This window comes from Anomaloglossus baeobatrachus, chromosome 1, assembly GCF_048569485.1.
Source record: "Anomaloglossus baeobatrachus isolate aAnoBae1 chromosome 1, aAnoBae1.hap1, whole genome shotgun sequence".
Taxonomy (NCBI): domain Eukaryota; kingdom Metazoa; phylum Chordata; class Amphibia; order Anura; family Aromobatidae; genus Anomaloglossus; species Anomaloglossus baeobatrachus.
In genome coordinates this window covers 476,128,560-476,155,558 of record NC_134353.1, presented here as the reverse complement: position 1 = coordinate 476,155,558, position 26,999 = coordinate 476,128,560, and the positions used below count along the sequence as shown (strand labels likewise).

The following is a 26,999-nucleotide window of genomic DNA, read 5'->3' as shown; positions in this document are numbered from 1 at the left end:
AATCAAGCTATGTGAACGCCGGGCTCCTTTCTCCTTCTCTTGCTACACATCACCCACTGCATGTGGCCTTGATGACCTTCAGATTATACAGTGCTGGCCAAAAGTAATGGCACCCCTGCAATTCTGTCAGATAGTACTCAGTTTCTTCTTGAAAATGATTGCAATCACAAATTCTTTGGTATTACAGTTGCATGAAAAGGTTTGGGCACCCCTAGTCAAAATTACTGTTATTGTGAACAGCTAAGCAAGTTGAAGATGAAATGATCTCTGAAAGGCATGAAGTTAATGATGACACCTTTCCTTTGTATTTTAGGAGAATATATATATATATATATATATATATATATATATATATATATATCTTCATGTTTTGCATTTTTAAATTAACAAAAATGGAAAATGGGTCGATACAAAAGCTTGGGCACCCTACACAGTTAGTACCTAGTAGCACCCCCTTTGGCAAGTATCATAGCTTATAAACGCTTTTTGTAGCCAACCAAGAGTGTTTGAATTCTTATTTGAGAGATTTTCATCCATTCTTACTTGGAAAAGTCTTCCAGTTCTGTGAGATTCCTGAGTCGTCTTGCATGCACTGCTCTTTTGAGGGTTAGCCACAGATTTTCAATGATGTTCAGATCAGGGGCCATTGTAAAACCTTCAGCTTGCACCTTTTGAGGTCATCTATTATGGATTTTCACAAGTGTTTAGGATAATGTCCATTTGTGGAAGCCATCCTCTTTTAAACTTCAGCTTTTTTACATATAGCGTAATGTTTGCAGCAAGAATTAGTTGAAATTTCATTGAATCCATTCTTTTTTCTACCCGTAAAATGTTCTCCATGCCATTGGCTGCAGCAGAACCCCGGCACATGATTGATCCACCCCCATGGTTAATGGTTGATGAGATACTCTTTTCTTGAAATTCTGTGTCCTTTTTTCTCCACATCAATCATTGTGGCCAAAGAGTTCTTTTTTACCCTCATCGCTTCACAGGACTTTTTTCCAAAATACATCATCTTTTTTAGATGTTCTTTTGCATACTTCTGACGCTGAATTTTATGGTAAAAATGCAGGAGAGGTTTTCTTCTGATGACTCTTCCATGAAGGGCATATTTGTGCAGATGTCTCTGAACAGTAGAACAATGTACCACAACTCCAGAGTCTGCTAAGTCTTCCTGAAGGTCTTTTGCAGTCAATTAGGGGTTCTGATTTGCCTCTCTAGCAATCCTACGAGCAGCTCTCACAGAAATTTTGCTTGGTTTTCCAGACCTTATCTTGACCTCTACTCTTCCTCGTAACTGACATTTCTTAATTACATTTCAAACTGAGGAAGGGGCAACTTGAAAACACTTTGCTATCTTCTTATAGCTTTCTCCTGCTTTGTGGGCCTCCACCATTTTCATTTTCAGAGTGCTAGGCAGCTGCTTAGAAGAATGGCTGCTGTTGTTTTGGAACAAGGTTAAAGGAGGCTTGGTTTTTATAAAGCTATGAAATTTGCATCACCTGGCATTTCCTAATGATGATAGTGAACAAGCTATAACCCTAAAAGGCTAAATAAGATCTGAAATCTTGGTCAAAGTTATCTGAGCACACAAATCTCCGAGGGTGCCTAAACTTTATGCCATTTAGAGATCATTTCATCTTCAACTTGCTTAACTGTTCACAATAACACTAATTTTGACCAGGGGTGCACACACTTTTACATGCCACTGTATTATCTTTATTTATTTTGCTTGCAATGAAAAAACACAAAAGAGAATGAAACAAAAATCAAATCATTGATCATTTCACACAAAACTCCAAAAATGGGCCAGACAAATGTATTGGCACCCTTAGACTAATACTTGGTTGCACAACCTTTAGCCAAAATAACTGCGAACAACCGCTTCTGGTAACCATCAATGAGTTTCTTACAATGCTCTGCTGGAATTTTAGACCATTCTTCTTTGGCAAACTGCTCCAGGTCCCTGAGATTTGAAGGGTGCCTTCTCCAAACTGCCATTTTGAGATCTCTCTACAGGTGTTCTATGGGATTCAGGTCTGGACTCATTGCTGACCACTTTAGTAGTCTCCAGTGCTTTCTATCAAACCATTTTCTAGTGATTTTTGAAGTGTGTTTTGGGTCATTGTCCTGCTGGAAGACCCATGACCTCTGAGGAAGACCCAGCTTTCTCACACTGGGCCCTACATTATGCTACAAAATTTGTTGGTAGTTTTCAGACTTCATAATGCCATGCACACGGTCAAGCAGTCCAGTGCCAGAGGCAGCAAAGCAACCCCAAAACATCAGGGAACCTCCGCCATATTTGACTGTAGGGACCATGTTCTTTTCTTTGAATTCCTTTTTTTTTCCTGTAAACTCTATGTTGATGGCTTTTCCCAAAAAGCTCTTCTTTTGTCTCATCTGACCAGAGAACATTCTTCCAAAATGTTTTAGGCTTTCTCAGGTAAGTTTTGGCAAACTCCAGCCTGGCTTTTTTATGTCTCGGGGTAAGAAGTGGGGTCTTCCTGGGTATCCTACCATACAATCCCTTTTCATTCAGACACCGACGAATAGTATGGGTTGACACTGTTGTACCCTCGGACTGCAGGGCAGCTTGAACTTGTTTGGATGTTAGTCGAGGTTCTTTATCCACCATCGGCACAATCTTGCGTTGAAATCTCTTGTCAATTTTTCTTTTCCTTCCACATCTAGGGAGGTTAGCCACAGTGCCATGGGCTTTAAACTTCTTGATGACACTGTGCACCGTAGACACAGGAACTTTCAGGTCTTTGGAGATGGACTTGTAGCCTTGAGATTGCTCATGCTTCCTCACAATTTGGATTCTCAAGTCCTCAGACAGTTCTTTGGTCTTCTTTCTTTTCTCCATGCTCAATGTGGTACACACAAGGACACAGGACAGAGGTTGAGTCAACTTTAATCCATGTCAACTAGCTGCAAGTGGGATTTAGTTATTGCCAACACCTGTTAGGTGCCACAGGTAAGTTACAGATGCTGTTAATTACACAAATTAGAGAAGCATCACATGATTTTTCAAACAGTGCCAATACTTTTCTCCACCCCCTTTTTTATGTTTGGTGTGGAATTATATCCAATTTGGCTTTATGACTATTTATTTATTTTTTTCATTGAAGACAAATTAAATGACAATAATACCAAAGAATTTGTGTTTGCAATCATTTTCAAGAAGACACTGAGTATTATCTGACAGAATTGCAGGGGTGCCAATACTTTTGGCCAGCACTGTATGTCTGCTCCTGTGACACAGTGGGTCTTCAGACACTTTCTCGAAGAAAAACGTCTCTTTCCCTATGAACTAACCCCTACCATTGTGGGTTAGTACCAATATTTAACTATTTTTCATCCTTCAGTCCAACAACCACATGTAATCTTTCTGTACTTTACACATTGCATCACAATTCACATATTGAATTATTTACAAAGATACAGGACACAATTCACATAACAATACCATAATGTGATTGGTATCTTCAGGAAATGGAATGTGACAGCAACCAGTCTACCGCTTTTCAAATGGAGCTGTGCTGTTCAGCTCTACATGTATTCTGTTCACATCCTGCTGCTGCCTAAGAGAATTACAACTGATCTGTGGGGTGTCGGGGGTTGGAACCCTATTGGTCTAATATTGATGACGTATCTTAAGGATAGGGCATATAGATCATGTGACTGAACAAGGACTATAATGCCTAAATTCTTTGCGGTCTATTGTAGTAAAAAAGGTCACTGCTAGCACCTTGGTGGTCTAGGACAGGGTTTCACAAACATCTACTGGGGCCTCACTGTACTGAGTAAAAAAATTCCTTTGCCAAACAAATCAAGATGATATGCCTCTCTGTATATAGTGGATTTCAATGCTTTCCTTTTTGCATTTCTCTGAAAAGCATTAAAATGAGTGCAGAAATAGTCAATTAAGTTGCTAATTGCTAAGTGATTGCTGTAGCCATATAAAGAAAAAGACAGAATATGATCATTTGTAATAAAACTACCTCCTCAGCTCAGCCTCACTATTTACCAACAATAAGGGGGGAAAAATTGGTCTAGGGTACAAAAATTGTCCACAATTATATCACTGATGGTCTACAGCCGGAATGGAGACTATGCCACATTCTTAGATGCCTAGGACAGCGAGTGGATTTCTGCTTCATAACTTGGTGTTAGTCCCATTTTTTAGGCTAAAGCATTGTCCTTGAACACTGGTCATTGAGATTTCAAGAATTTTTGATACTTTGACCATTCTGTCATATCCCTTAAAACATTCATTAACAATGTTTGCAATGTCTCAGGGCACATTATCCTGAAGAAAGAGGCCACTTTCATTAGGAAATACTGTTGCCAGGAGGCTGTGTACTTGTCCTGCAACAATATTGCTATAGATTTAAATAGGTGCAAATATGTTTACTGTATGACCCTTATTACTTGGGGCGCAAACAATTTTCTGTCTACTTCAGATATGCATACAAGCAGTGGCATACCTTAAAGCTCGTGAGCCCCAATTATTGCAACACTTTCTTAGTATTAGTATTTTCAGAATGGCGGCGGGTCCCCAAGATGCTCCATGCCACGGGGATAGCATTAACGCACCGAAAGAGAGGGACCCCCCAGATCACTCCACCGGACCCTTCCTCCTACCTGCCTGGGACTGACCAGAGGCTACAGGTGGTGAGGACCAGCACCCGGGTGCGATGTGGAACGGACTTTAAGATAAAGAGAAACTGGAACCCGCACTCCGTGACTGGTGGGAGTAATACCGCCTCCCTGTGCCCCTGGTGTCCCTGAGGACTGTTGCCCTGGGTCTCATAAACCTCCCGGGGCTACCCCGTTCCATCCGTAGGGAGTGATTCCATCTGGCTGCTTATAACATCTGCCCCGGAGAGAGACTGTGCAGCGATGGCTGACCATCTGGCCGCATACCACGGGTGGCGCTGCTAGCATCCCCTGTCCCCGTCCCATACTGTATCCTGGAGGACAGCGGTAGCAGAGGAGGCCGAGACCTCAGTGGCCGCCGTGAGCGATGGCAAGCTCCCCAGGAACCCAGTTACCCTTCTTCCACCCCCTTGTCACACCGGACGGACTGTCGGACTTTCCCTTTTATTGAAACCCGCCAAGGTCACAGAAGCCGGGTCGGGCCACTCACAGCCTGACCCCGAATACCACCGGCCCGGTGACCGTGCGAGTCCTGCAAGTCCCGGCGCAGGCATTTCAATTGCAACTCCTGCACCCATTGCAGTTACACCCCTGCGTACACCCATATGGTATGGGCACAGTCTAACTTGTTATTATTATTCTTCAATACCATGGAGAGGAAACCAACAATAGCCTCTATTTGGTGCATTGATTTTTGTTTTCTACTACCATAAATACCTTATTATTATATCACTGCTAGAGCTAAATGAGGTTACTTTATCAGGTGTGAAGCACAATATCAGGCGCTATGAGCTTTGCGTAACTAGTGCTAGTCCCTTCCTTAATGCATATTTACTCATTGATAATTCCAGTTTCTGTCTAGTGACTCATTAACACTCTGTGTAATAAGAGCCAGCACAACATACAAAACTCACACTTTATATCAGGGTGGGGGAAAATAACCTCCTGCTTAATACAGAACAAACAGATATAATACAAAATGTTACCCTTCAAATCAGATACAATGTAATACTATAGAACAGTGGTCCCCAACCTTTCTAAACTTCAGCGCCACATTCAGCTGTAGGAGAGGGTCATGAGTAGAGATAAGCGAACCGGTCGCGGTTCGGCTCGAGTTCGGTTCGCCGAACGGGCATCTCGTTCGAGTTCGGTTCGGCGAACCGCATAGGAAACAATGGCAGGCAATCACAAACACATAAAAACACCTAGAAAACACCTTCAAAGGTGTCCAAAAGGTGACAAACAGCTCACAACACAACACAAACACATGGGAAAGTGACAAGGACATATACTCATGTGAAAACAAAACAGCTGGACAAGTAAAAAGAGGAGAAACAGATATAGGCATGGCACGCCCTTCTAAAATCATGTAAAACACCGCAAGGTGACTCCAAGCGGAGTCTAACTTTTTTCCAAAAATTGGGCCACACTCACACCCACCCCTTCAGTGGCAGCACTTGTGCCCCAGTTGTACACTTCACAGCTAGATTTGCATCAAGCACATTCAAAAATACGCCATACTTAACCGTCCCCAGGATGACACCGGGGTAGGTAGCAAAGTCTTTGCTGAACTATGACTTGTTCATCTTGGCTCCTTTTAAAAAACACAGCAAGCAAGGGTTACTCCAAGCGGAGTCTCCCTTTTTTCCAAAAATTGGGCCCCACACACACCCACCCCTTCAGTGGGAGCACTTGTGCCCCAGTTGTACACTTCCCAGCTAGATTTGCATCAAGCACATTCAAAAATACGCCATACTTATCCATCCCCAGGATGACCCCGGGGTAGGAAGCAAAGTCTTTCCTAATCCCAGCTCTGTTCATCTTGGATCATTTTTAAAAACAATGTAAGCAAGGGTTACTCTAAGCGGAGTCTCCCTTTTTTCCAAAAATTGGGCCACACACACACCCACCCCTTCAGTGGCAGCACTTGTGCCCCAGTTGTACACTTCACAGCTAGATTTGCATCAAGCACATTCAAAACTACGCCATACTTAACCGTCCCCAGGATGACACCGGGGTAGGTAGCAAAGTCTTTGCCGAACCATGACTTGTTCATCTTGGATCATTTTTAAAAACAATGTAAGCAAGGGTTACTCCAAGCGGAGTCTCCCTTTTTTTTCCAAAAATTGGGCCCCACACACACCCACCCATTCAGTGGCAGCACTTGTGCCCCAGTTGTACACTTCACAGCTAGATTTGCATCAAGCACATTCAAAAATACGCCATACTTAACCGTCCCCAGGATGACACCGGGGTAGGTAGCAAAGTCTTTGCTGAACTATGACTTGTTCATCTTGGCTCCTTTTAAAAAACACAGCAAGCAAGGGTTACTCCAAGCGGAGTCTCCCTTTTTTTCAAAAAATTGGGCCACACACACACCCACCCCTTCAGTGGCAGCACTTGTGCCCTAGTTGTACACTTCACAGCTAGATTTGCATCAAGCACATTCAAAAATACGCCATACTTATCCGTCCCCAGGATGACCCCGGGGTAGGAAGCAAAGTCTTTCCTAATCCCAGCTCTGTGCATCTTGGATCATTTTTAAAAACAATGTAAGCAAGGGTTACTCCAAGCGGAGTCTCCCTTTTTTCCAAAAATTGGGCCATACAGACACTCACCCCTTCAGTGGCACCACTTGTGCCCCAGTTGCACACTTCACAGCTAGATTTGCATCAAGCACATTCAAAAATACGCCATACTTAACCGTCCCCAGGATGACACCGGGGTAGGAAGCAAAGTCTTTCCTAATCCCAGCTCTGTTCATCTTGGATCATTTTTAAAAACAATGTAAGCAAGGGTTACTCCAAGCGGAGTCTCCCTTTTTTCCAAAAATTGGGCCACACACACACCCACCCCTTCAGTGGCAGCACTTGTGCCCCAGTTGTACACTTCACAGCTAGATTTGCATCAAGCACATTCAAAACTACGCCATACTTAACCGTCCCCAGGATGACACCGGGGTAGGTAGCAAAGTCTTTGCCGAACCATGACTTGTTCACCTTGGATCATTTTTAAAAACAATGTAAGCAAGGGTTACTCCAAGCGGAGTCTCCCTTTTTTTTCCAAAAATTGGGCCCCACACACACCCACCCATTCAGTGGCAGCACTTGTGCCCCAGTTGTACACTTCACAGATAGATTTGCATCAAGCACATTCAAAAATATGCCATACTTAACCGTCCCCAGGATGACACCGGGGTAGGTAGTGTGAAGCCCCTCCAGTGCAGTGTCGGTGCATTACCTTCAGGGACTCCACTCGGCTGGATCTTGTCACAGGTAGGAAACCTTCTTTTAGGATTGTCGTGACGCCACTCTCAGAATTGCGGTCAGTGGGGACCGCCACTGCAGATTAAGGGATGCCTGGGGCTGATGGTGGGTGCAGCCAGTTGTAATAGCCTCCTGAGAGTGAGGCAAGCCCCAGGGCCCTGTGTAGGTGTGTAGAACCACAAGGCGCAGAATAACTCCACACAAGCAGAATGTCTTTCAGGGGTTTTACTCACTGTTGATGGCAGGGTGAGTAACCCGGGCGTAGCTGGGATGAACCAGGCTGGAACCAGGTGTCCTTCAGGCTGACTGATGAGGGTGGCTACCGACTCGCCTTCCTTAGCCCTTCTGTGGTTTGTGGTAACCCCGACTTTTAGTCCCTATGGGGGTCACCCAGGGAAGTAGCTGCTCCCCTCGTTTGTTTGCCGTTTGCTTGTCGCCTGGACCAGATCACTCCAGCTGCTTGCCTCCTGTGAACTATGGGCCCTAACTGTGGCTACGTGGCTGCGGCTTTTGTGGTGTTGTGGCGTGGGCTTTAAGGGCCCCACACCGGCAGGTTTAGCAAGGAAAGGTGGATCTATCCCCGCATCGGGATCTGCCGCCCGTTTGGGCCTGGTACTCCCTGACAGTCTCCTTACTTTCCACTACACTGCTCTCTCTCCAGCTGTGTGTGGTGTTCGGGCAGCACTACCAGGTGACCGTTCTCCCCCGTCGGTAGTCACTGCGCGGACGCTGTTAGACTGCAACAGCTCCAGGGTCTGCTTCTGCTCTTCCTGAGCTGCACACTAAACTGGCTCACTCGAGGGACCTGCACTGCTGCTCCTGTCTGAGCTCCACTTCCATGCTCCTCACTCCTCCACACTCTGCTTCAGACTGTTTACTCCTCCTTCTCTTTTCCCCTTGTGCCTGCCTACGCCACCTAGCAACCAGGCTCTCTACCACACCCCTTGAGTGGAGATGGAGGCTTCGCCCCCTCCACTCCTCAAGTGGAGGTGAAGGCTTTGCCCCCTCCTGGGATCCCCAGGGGTCCTCTCAAAGGTACATGTGTGAGACCTGATCACTATGCGCCTGTGTAGTCACACCTCGGTCAGCCTTCTGGATTACCTGTGTTGTACTGTCCCCAGCATGGGTGCAGTACTCAGTGGTGCCTGACCAGGTCAGGGGCGCCACATTCCCCCTTAGTTATCACCAGCACGTCCTCGGGCTGCAAGACAACATTTTAAAATGCATAAAACATTAAAACATGGTAAAACTTTTAAAACCACCAGGTACCATACATCACCACCCTCCACCCACAAGTCCGTTAACCCACCCTAAACCCTCTCTCGTTGGCCGCGCCTTCAGCCACTTCTGGCAGGATGTAGAGGCGGCTTTCATGGTCTGGTGGTCTTCAGGGCATACCTGGCCTGGTGAAGCCGCGCCTTCAGCCTCTTCTGGCAGGATGTAGAGGCGGCCTCCACAGTTGGTGCTGACCAGGTACCCTCTTTGTGGTGGAGAGCCAGGCCCCATAAACAGGCATGCTCCCTGGTTGCAGGCGAGCCAAGGCCCCATAAACGGACGTGCTCCCTGGTTGCAGGTGAGCCAAGCCCCTAAACAGGCTGGCTCTGGTGGTGGTACCTCTGGGGTAACTATTTACACTGCGAGAGTTTGTGGCTATAGCCAGTTCATAGCCTTAAGGTTCATGGGTTTCTCACACTAGTTCATGTGGGCACATTTCTTAAACATTAACGTTGCAAACTTTTCAAAACTTTAACTTGCTGTACTTTACTTTTCTCTACATAGATTCCTCCTTACCAGGGCTTGCGCCTGTAGGGCTGCGGCACCTGTTGCTTTCTCCATCTCTGTCTTTTCCTTCTTCTTCTGTATCTGTTTCTTTTTCTGTTGAGACAGCAGGTTCACTGTAGGGATTTCTGGAACATGGTGTAACATCCAATGCATACCATCCTCTTTCTCCTTGGTGCATGGTGAATTCCACTGAATCTCCTGTTCGTAGGTTCCTTCCTGGATGTCCTCTGGGCAAATGGGCTCTAACGTCTCTTCTGTTAACAAAGATGCCTTCCTTCATACCAGGAGCTACTATGAAGCCATATCCTGATTTCAAGCTGAAGTCTTCCACTACTCCACGACAAAGTGGGCCTCTGACCTGGGATTTGGCCCTTCTCAGGAACCGTTTCTCTTCCAAGTCTCTGGCCATGACTTCGTCTTTCTGCTCTGGAGACTGCGGTGCAGGGGAAAGCTTGGTTCTGCTACGGCGCCGTGTCCTACGGGCTGGGTTCTGCTGGGTTGCGGCTTCACTGTTTGCAGGCTCCCAGGTGAGGTTTCTGGACAAATCTTCCTCTTCATCCCAGCGGGAGTATGGCAACATCTCTGGCTCTGGGCATGGATCCACTGCTGATGGCTCCGGGGTCAGCTCCTCAGCTTCCTGGCCTCCTCTCCCCCTTAGTTCTTCAGAGCACTCCTGTTGTGGCAGCGCCGGGGATGGGTGGTCATCAGCAGGCCCGGGCGGGGGACTCTTTGACGTGGATATTGCCGGAATCCTCCTGGGGGTGTGCGGAGGGAGCAGATACCGATCCACCATCTCCTGTGGGAACTGGGTCTCTAAGTCAGCCTTCAGCTTCCAGTATGCGGGGTCCTCTCCTATCAGGGACTTCCTAGCAGGGACCTCCTTAGACTGGGGAGCGGTGTCTGCTCTGGCCTTGCAGGCCGGGGTAAACAGAGGTACATTCTTGTCTTGGCGGGCCGCGCCTGACATGGCGGCGGCCTGATCTTGGCGGGCCGCGCCTGACATGGCGGCGGCCTGGTCTTGACGGGCCGCGCCTGACATGGCGGCGGCCTGGTCTTGGCGGGCCGGGCAGGGCATCGCTGCGGCGGCCTGGATTGGCGTCGCAGCTGCGATGGGATCTATGCAGGCTGGGCTGGGCGTCGCTGCAGCGATCGGAGCTTGGCGGGCCGCACCTGGCGTGGCTGCGGCCTGGTTCAGCACCTCGCCTGCGGCGTGGATGAGCGTCGCTGCTGCGGTGGGGTCTTGGCGGGCCGGGCCTAGCAAGGCGGCGGCCTGGGTCAGCGTCACACCCGCGGCATGGATGAGGGTCGCGGTGGCAGCCGGATCTTTGCGGGCCGGGCAAGGCATCGCTGCGGCGGCCTGGGCTTGGCGGGCCGGGCAGGGCATCGCTGCTGCGGCCTGGTCCAGCGTCGCCGCGCCGGGCGCCTCTTCAGGGACCGCGGGCGTGGCAGCAGGGGTCGGGGCACTCGCGCTGGCAGGGGCAACACTGGACTCACCCATCGGTGGCATCATCGGGGTCTGAGTCGTCGCCGTCCGGTCTGGCACTCGTCGTGCGGTTCCCCTCTCATAGGCCTGAACCGCTGCAGCCATCTCCAGAAGCTCCGTGCGTTCCTCTCTGATCTGCTCTACGACCCGGGTCTCCAGTCGGTCGCAGAACTGGGCAAGCTCCCGATACCACCAGGCAGCGGAGCCTGGTTCTGGGTTTCTACGTTCAGACGCCATTTCCTCTGCGCCTTCTTCTGCACGATTTCCCAGCAGTGGACTCGTCGCTGCCTCCAGTTGCAGGCTCTTCAGTTTCTGCTCTGCCTCTTCCAGCAGCAGGCTTCTGGCTCCCTTTCTGTCCCGACGTCTCTGAACGCCTCCGCTCTCTTCACTTGCGAGGTCAGGACTCTGCAGGGGATCTCTGGGTAGCCACACCTCTTCGTGGGCGGTAACTTCTCCCAGCGCGGGCTGCTGTTGTTTTTCAGCGCGCTTTTCATGGTGGCAATATGGCGGCGCTTCCAATTTTCCAAGCGGACCGCCCAGGCACATGGTCACCTGTCTGAACAGGTCTAGTCCTTATCCTGTTCGTGACGCCAGATGTGAAGCCCCTCCAGTGCAGTGTCGGTGCATTACCTTCAGGGACTCCACTCGGCTGGATCTTGTCACAGGTAGGAAACCTTCTTTTAGGATTGTCGTGACGCCACTCTCAGAATTGCGGTCAGTGGGGACCGCCACTGCAGATTAAGGGATGCCTGGGGCTGATGGTGGGTGCAGCCAGTTGTAATAGCCTCCTGAGAGTGAGGCAAGCCCCAGGGCCCTGTGTAGGTGTGTAGAACCACAAGGCGCAGAATAACTCCACACAAGCAGAATGTCTTTCAGGGGTTTTACTCACTGTTGATGGCAGGGTGAGTAACCCGGGCGTAGCTGGGATGAACCAGGCTGGAACCAGGTGTCCTTCAGGCTGACTGATGAGGGTGGCTACCGACTCGCCTTCCTTAGCCCTTCTGTGGTTTGTGGTAACCCCGACTTTTAGTCCCTATGGGGGTCACCCAGGGAAGTAGCTGCTCCCCTCGTTTGTTTGCCGTTTGCTTGTCGCCTGGACCAGATCACTCCAGCTGCTTGCCTCCTGTGAACTATGGGCCCTAACTGTGGCTACGTGGCTGCGGCTTTTGTGGTGTTGTGGCGTGGGCTTTAAGGGCCCCACACCGGCAGGTTTAGCAAGGAAAGGTGGATCTATCCCCGCATTGGGATCTGCCGCCCGTTTGGGCCTGGTACTCCCTGACAGTCTCCTTACTTTCCACTACACTGCTCTCTCTCCAGCTGTGTGTGGTGTTCGGGCAGCACTACCAGGTGACCGTTCTCCCCCGTCGGTAGTCACTGCGCGGACGCTGTTAGACTGCAACAGCTCCAGGGTCTGCTTCTGCTCTTCCTGAGCTGCACACTAAACTGGCTCACTCGAGGGACCTGCACTGCTGCTCCTGTCTGAGCTCCACTTCCATGCTCCTCACTCCTCCACACTCTGCTTCAGACTGTTTACTCCTCCTTCTCTTTTCCCCTTGTGCCTGCCTACGCCACCTAGCAACCAGGCTCTCTACCACACCCCTTGAGTGGAGATGGAGGCTTCGCCCCCTCCACTCCTCAAGTGGAGGTGAAGGCTTTGCCCCCTCCTGGGATCCCCAGGGGTCCTCTCAAAGGTACATGTGTGAGACCTGATCACTATGCGCCTGTGTAGTCACACCTCGGTCAGCCTTCTGGATTACCTGTGTTGTACTGTCCCCAGCATGGGTGCAGTACTCAGTGGTGCCTGACCAGGTCAGGGGCGCCACAGTAGCAAAGTCTTTGCTGAACCATGACTTGTTCATCTTGGCTCCTTTTAAAAAACACAGCAAGCAAGGGTTACTCCAAGCGTAGTCTCCCTTTTTTCCAAAAATTGGCCACACACCCACCCACCCCTTCAGTGGCAGCACTTGTGCCCCAGTTGTACACTTCACAGCTAGATTTGCATCAAGCACATTCAAAAATACGCCATACTTAACCGTCCCCAGGATAACCCCGGGGTAGGTAGCAAAGTCTTTCCTGATCCCAGCTCTGTGCATCTTGGATCATTTTTAAAAACAATGTAAGCAAGGGTTACTCCAAGCGGAGTCTCCCTTTTTTCCAAAAATTGGGCCACACAGACACTCACCCCTTCAGTGGCAGCACTTGTGCCCTAGTTGCAAACAGGATGTTTTGATTTGCATCAAGCACATTCCAAATCCACAAGCATTTACTCTCCCCAGGATGACACAGGGGTAGTAAATTCCTTGTGGATCCATGACTTGTTCATTTTGATGAACGTTAGTCTGTCCACATTGTCACTGGACAGACGCATGCGCTTATCTGTCAGCACACACCCAGCAGCACTGAAGACACGTTCAGAGACAACGCTGGCAGCTGGACACGACAAAATCTCCAAGGCGTAAGTGGAGAGCTCTGGCCATTTTTCAAGATTTGAAGCCCAAAATGAGCAAGGCTCCATTTGCAAAGTCATGGCATCGATGTTCATTTGGAAATACTCCTGTATCATCCTCTCCAGCCATTGACTATGTGTCAGACTTGTTGTCTCTGGTGGCCTTGCAAAGGAGGGTCTAAAAAAATTATGAAAAGATTCAATAAAATTGCTGTTACCAGCACCAGATACGGTGCTACTGGTACGGGTAGACTGTTGAAGATGACGAGACCGTCCCATGTTTGTCAAGTTACAATTGGGAGATTCACTTCCTGCACCTGCACGGTTGTTTGGTGGAAAAGCCGAGCTAAGATCGAGTAACAGCTTCTGCTGATACTCCTGCATACGTGCGTCCCTTTCTATGGCTGGAATTATGTCACAAAATTTGGACTTGTACCGGGGATCTAATAGTGTGGCAAGCCAGTAGTCATCATCACTTCTAATTTTGACAATACGAGGGTCATGTTGGAGGAAATGCAGCAAGAAGGCACTCATGTGTCTTGCGCAGCCATGCGGACCAAGTCCACGCTGTGTTTGTGGCATAGAGGTGCTAACCGTTCTTTCTTCCTCTGACATCTCCCCCCAACCTCTTTCAACTGAAATTTGACCAAGGTCTCCCTCATCCGCTGAGTCTTCCATGTCCATGGACAGTTCGTCCTCCATTTCTTCATGTTCTCCTGCACCTTCCTCAACATTTCGCCTGCTACCATGCGCCCTTGTTGATCCCTGTCCCCCATGGTCCCATGCCTGCCGCATTGGTGATGATGAACATCTGGACCTTGGTGATGTTGTTGTGTCTTGCGCATATGAATCCTCCTGTAGTTCCTCCCCTTCCTGTTGTCCTACCCCCTGACTCTGAATAGTGTTTAGCGTGTGCTCCAGCATGTAAATGACTGGAATTGTCATGCTGATAATGGCATTGTCAGCGCTAAACATATTCGTCGCCATGTTGAAACTGTGCAGAAGGGTGCATAGGTCCTTGATCTGAGACCACTCCATCAGGGTGATCTGCCCCACCTCTGCATCTCGTTGGCCCAGGCTATACGTCATGACGTATTGCACCAGGGCTCGGTGGTGCTGCCACAGTCGCTGTAACATGTGGAGAGTCGAATTCCAGCGTGTCGGCACATCGCATTTCAGGCGATGAACTGGCAGGCCGAAAGACTTCTGATGCGATGCAAGTCGCTCAGCAGCGGCGGTTGAACGGCGGAAGTGAGCAGACAGTTTTCGTGCCCTGGTCAGAAGGCCATCTAGGCCGGGATAGTGTGTTAAAAATTGCTGGACAACAAGGTTCAACACGTGAGCCATACAAGGCACGTGTGTCACCTTGCCCAGGCGAAGGGCCGCACCCAGGTTTGCAGCATTGTCGCACACGGCCTTACCAGGCTGCAGGTTGAGTGGAGACAACCATTTATTAAACTCAGTCTCCAGAGCTGCCCACAACTCAGCCGCTGTGTGACTCTTATTTCCAAGACATTTCAAGCTAAAGACCGCCTGATGCCGTTGCGCTCTGCTGCCAGCATAGTAATGAGGGGTGCGTGATTCCTTCTGCGCAGTGAGAACGCTGGTGGCCTGACCAGGCAGGCTTGGGGCGGAGGTGGAGGACCCAGATGAGGTGGAGAAGGCAGAAGCAGTGGCGGAACTTGGACAGACAGGATTGACACACAAGTCGTGGGGACGGCAAGACTTGTGCAGCAGACCCTTCACCATCTATCACCATAGTTACCCAGTGCCCAGTCAGCGACATGTAACGTCCCTGTCCATGCTTACTGGTCCAAGTATCGGTGGTGAAATGCACCCGTTCACACACAGAGTTTCTCAAGGAAGCGGTGATGTTGTGTGCGACATGCTGGTGTAGCGCGGGCACACCTTTCTTAGAGAAGTAGTGGCGACTGGGCATCTGGTACTGGGGCACAGCGACAGACATAAGGTCTCTAAAATCCTGTGTGTCCACCAGGCGGAAAGGCAGCATTTTGGTAGCCAAGAGCTTACAGAGGGATAAAGTCAACCTCTTAGCTTTGTCATGGGTCGCAGGAAATGGCCTTTTATTTGTCCACATCTGAGGAACAGAGATCTGGCTGCTATGTGTAGACGGTGTTGAGTAGGGTGTCCCTGGAAAAATGCAGGTTTGTGAGGAAAGTGCAGGCGTAGAAATGATGTTGCCTTCATCCAACGTTGGTGCTATCGATGTCTGAGAGAGCTGTACACACGCACTTGTTTCCCCTTCCAAACCAACTGACGACCTACAAAGCAAACTGCCTGTTGCGGTTACAGTGGTGGAAGTTGTGCGTGGAAAACCAGGTGTGACAGCTGTCCCCACAGTCCTAGAAGATGAAGAGCGCGCGGATGCACTGGAAGGGGCAGGCGGTGGATGGTTCGCTCTGCTAGGCCGCATTGCAGCACGGTGAGCTTCCCACTGGGACATATGATATTTATTCATGTGACGATTCATGGAAGAAGTTGTCAAACTGCTGAGGTTTTGCCCTCTACTAACAGAATCACGACAAATTTTACAGATCACATAATTTGGGCGATCTTTTGCTATGTCAAAAAAGGACCAGGCTAGGCAAGGCTTAGAGGGCATGCGACCTGCTGATCCAACCCGACTAGTGCTCAGAGGCACAGTGGTGGCTGAGGATGCAGTTGTAGACAAGCTACCAGTACTCCGACTCTGTCCAGGAAGGCGCAAGGTAACTTCGTCGTCAGTTGCATCCTCCTCCACCGTCTCTGTTGACCTCCTCGAGGGCCTGACTGTGGGTTGACAGTAGGTGGGATCTAGAACTTCCTGATCAATTGTTGTTTTTGCACTCCCCTCACCCTCAGACCGAGCCTCTTCTTGCCCTGACCGAATATTTAAGTTATCATCCCAATCTGGTATCTGCGTCTCATCGTCATCAGTATGTTCCTCATTGTCTATAACAACAGGTGTTACAGTTTGTGAAAAAGGGTCAACATTATGCTCAGAAACTTGGTCCTCACGGCCTGAATCAGAGTCACAAAGGTTCTGGGCATCACTGCAGACCATTTCCTGGTCTGTACTCACTGTAGCTTGGGAGCAGACCTCTGATTCCCAGGCTATAGTGTGACTGAACAGCTCTGCAGACTTAGCCATCTCAGTTCCACCATACTGTGCAGGGCGGATGGAGACTTCAGAGCTGGGAGAAAGCAAGTTTGATTGGGATGACAACTCAGAGGACTGGTGTTTTTGGATGCGGTAGTTGAGGTGGCAGAGAGGGCACTTGTTGGACCACTTGAGATCCATTCAAGCATTTTCCTTTTTTGGCCATCATCTACCTTTGTTCCAGTTGTTCGTGTCCGTAAAAAAGGGAGCACATCGGATTGTCCACGGTAAGTAGTAGACATCTTACTTTTGCTGGAAGATGGTCTATCTTCAGCAGATGTTAATGGAGCTTTGCCACCTTCCCCACGGACAAACCCTTTTTTTCTTTTTCCAACACGCCTCTTCCCCTTTCCTCCAGCATCTGTTATTTTGCCAGTCATTTTGATTGCGACAAGATTGTGCACTTAAAATGTGGTAGTAAAAATTGAGAGGTGGTGTAGATTGCAGCGGTGGTCTATCTTTATTAACAGCAGAATAAACAACAATAACTATCCCTGACAATGCAATTACGGCCCTAAAACTGGCAGCATAGTTTGCTAGTACAATGGCTTAGTAACAATGAGTTTGAGTGTGCAATGCAGAGGTGCTGCAAATATCTTTGCACTAGTGGGACACTAATGGAAGTCCAACAGCCACTTTTAGGATGCCACTAAGTTTACTCAGTGTTTGCTAGTATAATGGCTTAGTAACAATGAGTTTGAGTGTGCAATGCAGAGGTGCTGCACATAGATTTGCACCAGTGGGACACTAATGGAAGTCCAACAGCCACTTTTAGGATGCCACTAAGTTTCCTCAGTGTTTGCTAGTATAATGGCTTAGTAACAATGAGTTTGAGTGTGCAATGCAGAGGTGCTGCACATAGATTTGCACCAGTGGGACACTAATGGAAGTCCAACAGCCACTTTTAGGATGCCACTAAGTTTACTCAGTGTTTGCTAGTATAATGGCTTAGTAACAATGAGTTTGAGTGTGCAATGCAGAGGTGCTGCACATAGATTTGCACCAGTGGGACACTAATGGAAGTCCAACAGCCACTTTTAGGATGCCACTAAGTTTCCTCAGTGTTTGCTAGTATAATGGCTTAGTAACAATGAGTTTGAGTGTGCAAATGCAGAGGTGCTGCACATAGGTTTGCACCAGTGGAACACTAATGGAAGTGCAACAGCCACTTTTAGGATGCCACTAAGTTTCCTCAGTGTTTGCTAGTATAATGGCTTAGTAACAATGAGTTTGAGTGTGCAATGCAGAGGTGCTGCACATAGATTTGCACCAGTGGGACACTAATGGAAGTCCAACAGCCACTTTTAGGATGCCACTAAGTTTCCTCAGTGTTTGCTAGTATAATGGCTTAGTAACAATGAGTTTGAGTGTGCAAAGGGCAGGAGGGTACAGTGGCAGGGTTGTGGGTCTGGGTAGAGGAAAGGTAGCCTCCCTTTCTATCCCTCCTAATGGGGAAATGCAGCAAGGAAATCCCTGACCTTAGCTACATAGACGCTGTCATCTTGTGTAGCTGTTAAAATCTGTTTTCACGGACCTGACTGTCACCTATGGCTCTGACCCTGCCGGTATTAGCCCTTACAAGGACTAATAGAAACTTCTATCCCTATTCTGTATAGCGCTGTGTATAGAGCGTACACAGCAGTATCAGAGACAGGAGCTACGCCAGCGGTGACTGACACCAAGACGCAGAAGGCAGATAATGGCGTGCTGGAGGAAAATGTCCGTTTTTATAATGCATGGACATGTGACATGGACATCCTATCACACATGCCGTTGCTTCTCTGGCTAAAAGTGCACTTAGCTGTGTGTGTGTCTGGGATTGGCTGACATGCTGGCCCGCCCCACTACACGCGCGCGCTTAGGGAAAGAAGACAAGGAGAAAAAAAAAACTCACACTATTACGAAATTTCAGCGTATAGTGTGCGGGAACAGTGCATTCAGATCACTGCTGTTTGGATCGCCATTATCCAAACAGCAGTGATCTGAATGCACTGTTCCCGCACACTATACGCTGAAATTTCGTAATAGTGTGAATCACAGAGTGACTTACACTATTACAGCGGAAAGCCAGCTAGTAATTAGCTTGTCTTTTTGCTGCTAGAACCGTTCTCGAACGTATCTAGAACTATCGAGCTTTAGCAAAAAGCTCGAGTTCTACTTCGATCTAGAACAGCCCCCAAAATCACTCGAGCCGCGAACTGGAGAACCTCGAACCGCGAACCGCGCTCAACTCTAGTCATGAGCCACATTCAGCTCTGAGATGGTCGTGAGCCATATCTATCTCCCAATCCCTCAGAATAGTGACACTCAGTGCCCCCATTACTTGTATAATGACAGCCAAAGCTTTTCAAAAGAAATGACACTGAGGCACTATACCAAGATCCAGGGGTTCCTATCTCCATTCAAAGGTCGGCTACTCACAAAAGTCACCATCTGGAGAACTGATCTTCATTGCTGGTTGCTAAACCTGGTGCTGACGCCCTAAGGTGGCAGACGGCCATGAGACACACATCATGGTTCCGTGAGCATGTGGTTCTCGAGCTACAGGTTGGGGACCCCTGCTTTAGATGGTAGACTGGAGAACGTTTCCACCAGAAGCACCCAGCTCATATTGGCAAACAACAGTATTTTCTTCGATGTATACAAGCATTTTATGATGTCATTTGGATTTTCAGATCCTGCAGATGTCATGAACAAGTCATGCAGCTCTCATACTTTTTTCCCAATCCTGCATACCTGCAAATTCACTAATGCGGTCATCACACGAGGCGATCTACAGTGCGATAGGTTGTCGGGGTCCCGGTTTTCGTGACGCACATCCGTCTCACCCCCTTCAGGAAGTGGATGTTCGCCGCCCACAGCGACGTCGCTCAGCACGGAAGCACGTGTGATGGGGGTTAAACGATTTTGTGCGACACGGGCAGCGATTTGCCCGTGAGGCACAAACGACAGAGGTGGGTAAGATCGCACCTGTGATCGCACGATAGATCGCATCGTGTGACGCCTGCATTAGAGTCATCTAATGCATGGAGTTACATTTAAACTACGGATTCAATTATGCCCAGCTTTATAAAGCAAATTATTTATTTTGATTACATTTTGATATAACTTCTATTTTTTTCTGTTTGGATTATACAATGTCTCCACAGGTAAAAAGTGTTCCAGGTGGTCCTCCTGATGAAACTGCCACCATTATATATTCTGAGAAATCACAAAGCCCCATGAAAGCACTCAGTAATAGCAGCATCTATAAAACACCTAGAGAAGACTTTGAACAAAGAGTTAATAGTCCCCTTGCCAGCAGGTGTGTATCAAACATATAGGGCTTACATTTTGTGTATAAGAATTGTATATTCCACAGCACTTTACAAGTCTGAGCGTACATGTGCATACGATACACAAGACATGATACACATAATTATAATATATCATTCAACAATTCTAACAAGAGGAGTGAGGGACCGGATCGCAAGCTTCCAATCTCTAAGAAAATGGTTACAACTCAAAAGGTAAAAAACTGATTGTAGTGTATGCTTCAGCCATCTTTATAATTAACAAGGGCATTTGTGTAAAACTGCATGAGCCGGACACCGGTCAGGATATGTCCAGAAACAAAATGCTATCAAGTACATGGAGGTTGTGGGAACACATGATAGAAAGTACCAGATTCTGAGGAAAAATGTAGGAAGGGACTACTGAGAAAAGTTGGATTAGCAAGTTGATGTGATAGGACTGCCTAAAACAAAGTGTTTTAACAGCATTCTTAATATTGTGGTATTAACTTGATTGTCTGAGGTAGTGCATTCAAGAGATCTGGTGCAGCACAAGAGAAGTCTTGGAGATTTGATTACAAGGTTCAGACTACGGAGAATGTTAGTCTTAGGCGGGCTTTTCACGTTGCGACATCGGTAACGATATATCGTCGGGATCACGTCGTTAGTGACGCACATCCGGCGCCGTTACCGACATCACAGCGTGTAAACCCTAGGAGCGACGATCACCGATCACAAAAACGTCAAAAATCGTTGATCGGTGACACAACGCTCCTTTTCATAATATCGCTGCTGCTGCCGGTACAATGTTGTTTGTCGTTCCTGCAGCACCACACATCGCTGTGTGTGACATCGCAGGAACGACAAACATCTCCTTACCTGCCTCCACCGACAATGCGGAAGGAAGGAGGTGGGCGGGATGTTACGTCCCGCTCATCTCCGCTCCTCTGCTTCTATTGGCCGGCCATTTAGTGACGTTGCGGTGACACCGAACGCACCTCCCCCTTGAAGGAGATATTGTTCGGCGGTCACAGCGACGTCGCTGACCAGGTATGTGCGTGTGAAGCTGCCGTAGCGATAATGTTCGCTACGGCAGCACTCACCACATATCGCATGTGCGACGGGGTCGGATGCTATCGCGCTCGACATCGCTAGCAATTGCTAGCGATGTCGCAGCGTGTAAAGCCCGCCCTAGATCATTAGCAGAATGGAAAGCACAGGTAGGGTGGTAGACAGAGTTGAACACATTTACAAATCTCTTCTACCACTGTTTTTGCAATAATGGGACATACTGTATATGCATATAATATCGCTAAATGTACCTGTAGCTAATTTCATTCATATTTTGCATGCAATATGCCTTGTAATAACAATACTTTGGAAAAATCGACTAGAATTGCACATTTTCCTTAGGCCCCTTCACACATTCATGCTTCCGGTATGCTTGACGTCCATTTTCACACGTACCGGAGACACTGACACACGTAGACCCATTAAAATCAATGGGTTTGCACACACATGCGTGTTTTCACAAGGACCGTGAGTCCGTGTGGAGCACACATGTGTCCCTGTGCTCCACACGGAGGTATGTCCATTTTTCTACGGCAGCACGGGTGTCACACGGACTGCACGGATATGATCCGTGTGACATCAGTATGGCACGTACAGTGGGTATGGAAAGTTTTCAGACACCTTTAAATTTTTCACTCTTTGTTTCATTGTTTCTTTGTTTCATTTCATTGTTTCTTTGTTTCATTGTTTCTTTGTTTCATTTGGTAAATGCAAAAAAGTCCATTTTTTTCTCATTAATGTACACTCTGCACCCCATCTTGACAGAAAAAAAAAAGAAATGTAGACATTTTTGCAAATTTTATAAAGAAGGAAAAACTGAAATATCACCTGGTCATAAGAATTCAGACCCTTTGCTCAGACACTCCTATTTAATTCACATGCTGTCCATTTCCTTGTGATACTCCTTGAGATGGCTCTACTCCTTCATTGGAGTCCAGCTGTGTTTAATTAAACGGATAGGACTTGATTTGGAAAGGCACACACCTGTCTATATTAGACCTCACAGTGCATGTCAGACCAAATGAGAATCATGAGGTCAAAGGAACTGCCCAAGGAGCTCAGAGACAAAATTGTGGCAAGGCTCAGATCTGGCCAAGGTTACAAAAGAATTTCTGCAGTACTCAAGGTTGCTAAGAGCACAGTGGCCTCCATAATCCTTAAATGGAAGAAGTTTGAGACCACCAGAACTCTTCCTAGACCTGGCCGTCCAGCCAAACTGAGCAATTATGGGATGAGAGCCTTGGTGAGAGAGGTAAAGAAGGACCCTAAGATCACTGTGCCTCAGCTCAAGAGATGCAGTAGGGAGATGGGAGAAAGTTCCACAAAGTCAACTATCACTGCAGCCCTTCACCATTCAGGCCTTTATGGCAGAGTAGCCAGACGGAAGCCTCTCCCCAATGCAAGACATATGAAATCTGCATAGAGTTTGCAAAAAAAACACATGAAGGAGTCCCAGACTATGAGAAATAAGATTCTCTGGTCTGATGAGATGAAGATAGAACTTTTTGGTAATAACTCTAACTTGTATGTGGGGAGAAAACCAGGCACTGCTCATCACCTGCCCAATACAATCCCAACAGTGAAACATGGTGGTGGTAACATCATGCTATGGGGGTGTTTTTTCAGCTGCAGGGACAGGATGACTGGTTGCAATTGAAGCAAAGATGAATGTGGCCAAGTACAGAGATACCCTGGAAGAAAACCTCTTCCAGAGTGCTCTGGACCTCAGACTTGGCCGAAGGTTCACCTTCCAACAAGACAATAACTCTAAGCACACAGCTGAAATAACAAAGGTGTGGCTTCAGAACAACTCTGTGACCATTCCTGACTGGCAGCCAGAGCCCTGACCTAAACCCAATTGGGCATCTTTGGAGAGACCTGAAAATGGCTGTCCATCAATGTTCCCCATCCAACCTGACGGAACTGGAGAGGATCTGCAAGAAAGAATGGCAGAAAATCCCCAAATCCAGGTGTGAAACACTTGTTGCATCATTCCCAAGAAGACTCATGGCTGTACTAGCTCAAAAGGGTGCGTCTACTCAATACTGAGCAAAGAGTCTGAATACTAATGACCATGGGATATTTCAGTTTTTCTTGTTTAATAAATTTGCAAAAATTTTTACATTTCTGGGTTTTTTTTGTCAAGATGGGCTGCAGTGTGTACATTAAAGTGAAAAAAAAGAACTTTTTTGCATTTACCAAATGGCTGCAATGAAACAAAGAGTGAAAAATGTAAAGGGATCTGAATACTTTCCATACCCACTGTATGCCAGCATTATTTATGTCACTGTTCTACCAGACTCACGACTGCTGCAGCTTGTGATGCCTGCAGTTCAAGTCATGTGACCATTGCAGCCTATCACAAGCTGTCGTGGTTCTGTGTCTGGTAGAGCGGTGGCATGATTAAGGTTGTTGGTTGTTAGTTCTGTAATCACACCCCAATAACTTTGCAATTTCAAAAGAACTGCAAGCCTCTGTAAGATTTTTAACAATTTTATACTATTCAGGGTCAATTAAACTTTTTTTTGGGCCCATTTTATCTGAGGAAATCAACCTGCCTAATAATTCTGCACGCATTGATAAAGAGAGTTGTATCATTAGACCACACTCACTCATTACACATCACCTGAGCTGCTTCATCCTCATTCAAGTTTATACAGCTTGGAGCTGGAAAATCTGTACAAAAATGATGATGATATGGTCAAAATACTAACTTGAATAGTGCGTGGCGGCAGTAGGGATGCTAACTAAAGACCAGTTTATTTTTGGCTCTTCAGAAAATAGCTGATTACTGTACAAATAAATCAATGGTTGTGAGAATTATTGAATATGTGTTTGGGCTGTTGTCAACTGTTGAAATGTTGAAATGTTTATCATATGTAGTTACATACTAACATACAAATGTATGAAACTGATTGTGTTTTGTAGTAGTCCACCTGTTTCAGTTAAAGAGACACAGGAGCAGATCAGGGGAAGGTCTACTGTCCGTAGGGGTCGACGATGGAGAAGAAACCCAGAACTGGATGAATCCCAGTATGAAACTGATTATACAACAGCAGTTGAATCTGGAGACGAAAGAGACCTTGAGGAATGGGACAGGTAAGTACATGAGGAAAGAATAGAAGTGCTGACTGCTGAAAATACACAAGCCTTTTGGGAGCTGGGGCATCATAATTTCCACATTTTAGCTTGGATCTGTACTGTTACAAATATACCACTAGATCTTACAGCCGACATTAGGTGAGATCCTGCTGGCGAATTGCTCACGTAGAATTAAAGATCCACTTCAGCCCATCAGTCAAGTGCAAGAGTCTACAAGAGTAGACACGACCTGAGGTACTGTGGGCCGCCTGATCTCGGCTCTAGTGGAGAGTCAGTGTTCCTGACCATGGCTCCTCTAGAGAAACAAGGAGGAGATCCTGATGTAGGGGGAAGCTGCACAGCAGACCTTGTGCAGTCGTAGGAGGCGCACTGTAGAAAAGCCGACAGCCGTCTAGGGACACTTGAAATGTAGTGTGGCATGTGGCGGTAGCTGTGTGTGAGTTGCAGTTCTTATGCCCTGATATACTACATGAAAGATGAGGTTCTGGCTGGGTGTGTGTTGACTTGTATCATGAGGGCCATACACAAATGTAAGCCGCATGATGCCGATAGGTTCAACTGGTCAGAAACCTAATGTTAACTCATTTCGACAACGAGACTACCATTTCCTTTTTATCAATATAGCTTCACAAAACAGTCACTTGATGACAAGTATATACACCAGGAAGCTGGTACAAAACCTTTTGTATGTTCCAGTAACTCAGAGCATCATCCTTAAGCACACCTTCTTCAGACACATCTGGGATGTTCGTGTTCTCACAGGTCTGGCTAGCTTCAGCACCACCAAGCTTAACTCCACTGTGCAGCCTGTAAAACAATTGTATCTTCCCTGGGGTTCCGCGTCTGATTATCCTCAGAGAGGTGGGGGATTTGCCAATATGGTAAGAATCAACCTGCCGTAACCCTCAGTCTGATATAGCACTGCACAACCAGCTCTACCCTCACCTACTGCATCCTCACCCATCCCCTGTATACTGTGAACCCTCGCGGGCAGGCACCTCTATCCTCCTGTACCAGTCTGTGCCTTGTATTGTTTATGATTATTGTACTTGTCCCTATTATGTATACCCCTTTCACATGTAAAGCGCCATGGAGTTGATGGCGCTATAATAATAAATAATAATAATAATGATAATAATCAATCTTCAAGCTTGTAGAAGCCTAGAGAACTCTCAGTCGGAACAATGAGTTTGTCTCATGTGGTATTCTTTTTGGCCCGTTACCTTCAGGATCTGTGTGTCATTCACGGCCTGACTGCTAGACATCCTTCTATCGGAACCCTGCTAACTAGGTCAATCCAATTCGAAATTCAATACCTGGACCCAACGCAATCCCTTACTGTGTATTTTGATAAGTTTATTTGGGTCATGCCAACCTAGTTCCAGTCTCCTTACAATTACTCCTGTCTGCCACAGATCACCCACTGCATGCGACCTTGACGACCATTCAGACCATGAGTGCGCTCTAGTCACAGGCTGGGTCCTAACAGCCCTCTAGAAGGAAACTGTGTCTTTCCCTGTGTCTGCTAGCACTTCCTACTGAGGGATAGTCCCAACCTTCCCTATTTCTTGCCCTATTGTCAGCACAACCACATACTACATTGTTACACATTGTACACAATTCACATTATATTTGTGGAGCCCTTCAGGTGCGGTGCAGCAGGGTACTACCCTTAGGGACTCCACGGGATGGAACGGTCGGGTCACAGGTAGGGAACCTTCGTTTTGGGATTTGCCGTGACGCCACTCTCAGAATTGCGGTCAGTGAGGACCACCACTGCAGGTTAAGGGATGCCTGGGGCTGATGGTGGGTGCAGTCAGTATAATAGCCTCCTGAGAGTGAGGCAAGCCCCAGGCCCCTGTGTATGTGCGTGGGACCACAGTTCGCAGAATGACTCAAACACAGTCCAAGTAGTCTTTTAACGTGTTTACTCACTGTTTAGAGGTCACGGTGAGATGCCCGGGCGACACTGTGATAACCAGGTGGAACCAGGAATTCCAGGAGGCCGTTCTGAGGGTAGCTGTCCACTCGCCCTCCTTGCACTCTTTCTGTTTGGGAGGATCCCTTGCCTGAAGCGTGGTAGGACTCCTCCAGGGAAGCTGTTACTACCCTGCTCCCCTCTCTCTGGCCCGTCTGCCGGCAGCGTGGCCTTGGTGGGATGGCTTCTGGCCCTGTCCCCTTATGGGCCTGGTGATTGCTGCTTGGCTCGAGCTCTGTGTAGTCGTGGTGAGGGCATGAAGTACCCCCCCCACCTGTAGGTTAAGCAGCTCTGGATGATTTGCTGCCCGTACTGGGGATCTGTTTCCCCTTGCGTGCTCGGATACCAGGATCTCCGTACTCAGCCACCCCTCTCTCTGGATGTCTTTCAGGCCGACCCACGGTGCCCTTTCTCCCCCGCTTTCAGCTACTGCACTCCTCAGGACCTGTCTTACACGAGAGCCCCTCTGCTCCCTTCCACACACCTCAACCTCCAGCTCCCGACTTCCCTCACTTCCTCTCTGCCCTGCTTCCTAGCAACCAGCCTCGGAGCACACCCCTTGCTGGGAATTGAAAGTTAACCCCTACTGGCTGCCCAAGGGTCCCCTCTAGTGATGTGGGAGACCTGGTCACTATGTGTTTGTGTGTGCACCTCATCCTGGCCTTTGGAGATTACCTGGAGGCATTGTCCCCGCATGGGTGCAATACTCTGTGGTGCCTGACCAGGTCAGGGGCGCCACATTCCCCCTTAGTTATCATCAGCACGTCCTCGGGC

At 47.9% G+C, this 26,999-nt stretch overlaps 1 protein-coding gene across 3 annotated transcripts in view; it reads left to right on the top strand.

Annotated features, from left to right (window-relative positions):
- Positions 1 to 26,999, top strand: part of LOC142243177 (occludin-like) — a 163,782-nt gene that overhangs the window by 93,985 nt on the left and 42,798 nt on the right. For all 3 annotated transcript variants that reach the window (XM_075314834.1, XM_075314820.1, XM_075314826.1), the window contains exons 4-5: positions 19,952 to 20,106; positions 24,074 to 24,244. In XM_075314834.1, the coding sequence (XP_075170949.1) occupies positions 19,952 to 20,106; positions 24,074 to 24,244 (326 nt within the window). The remainder of the gene's footprint in view (positions 1 to 19,951; positions 20,107 to 24,073; positions 24,245 to 26,999) is intronic.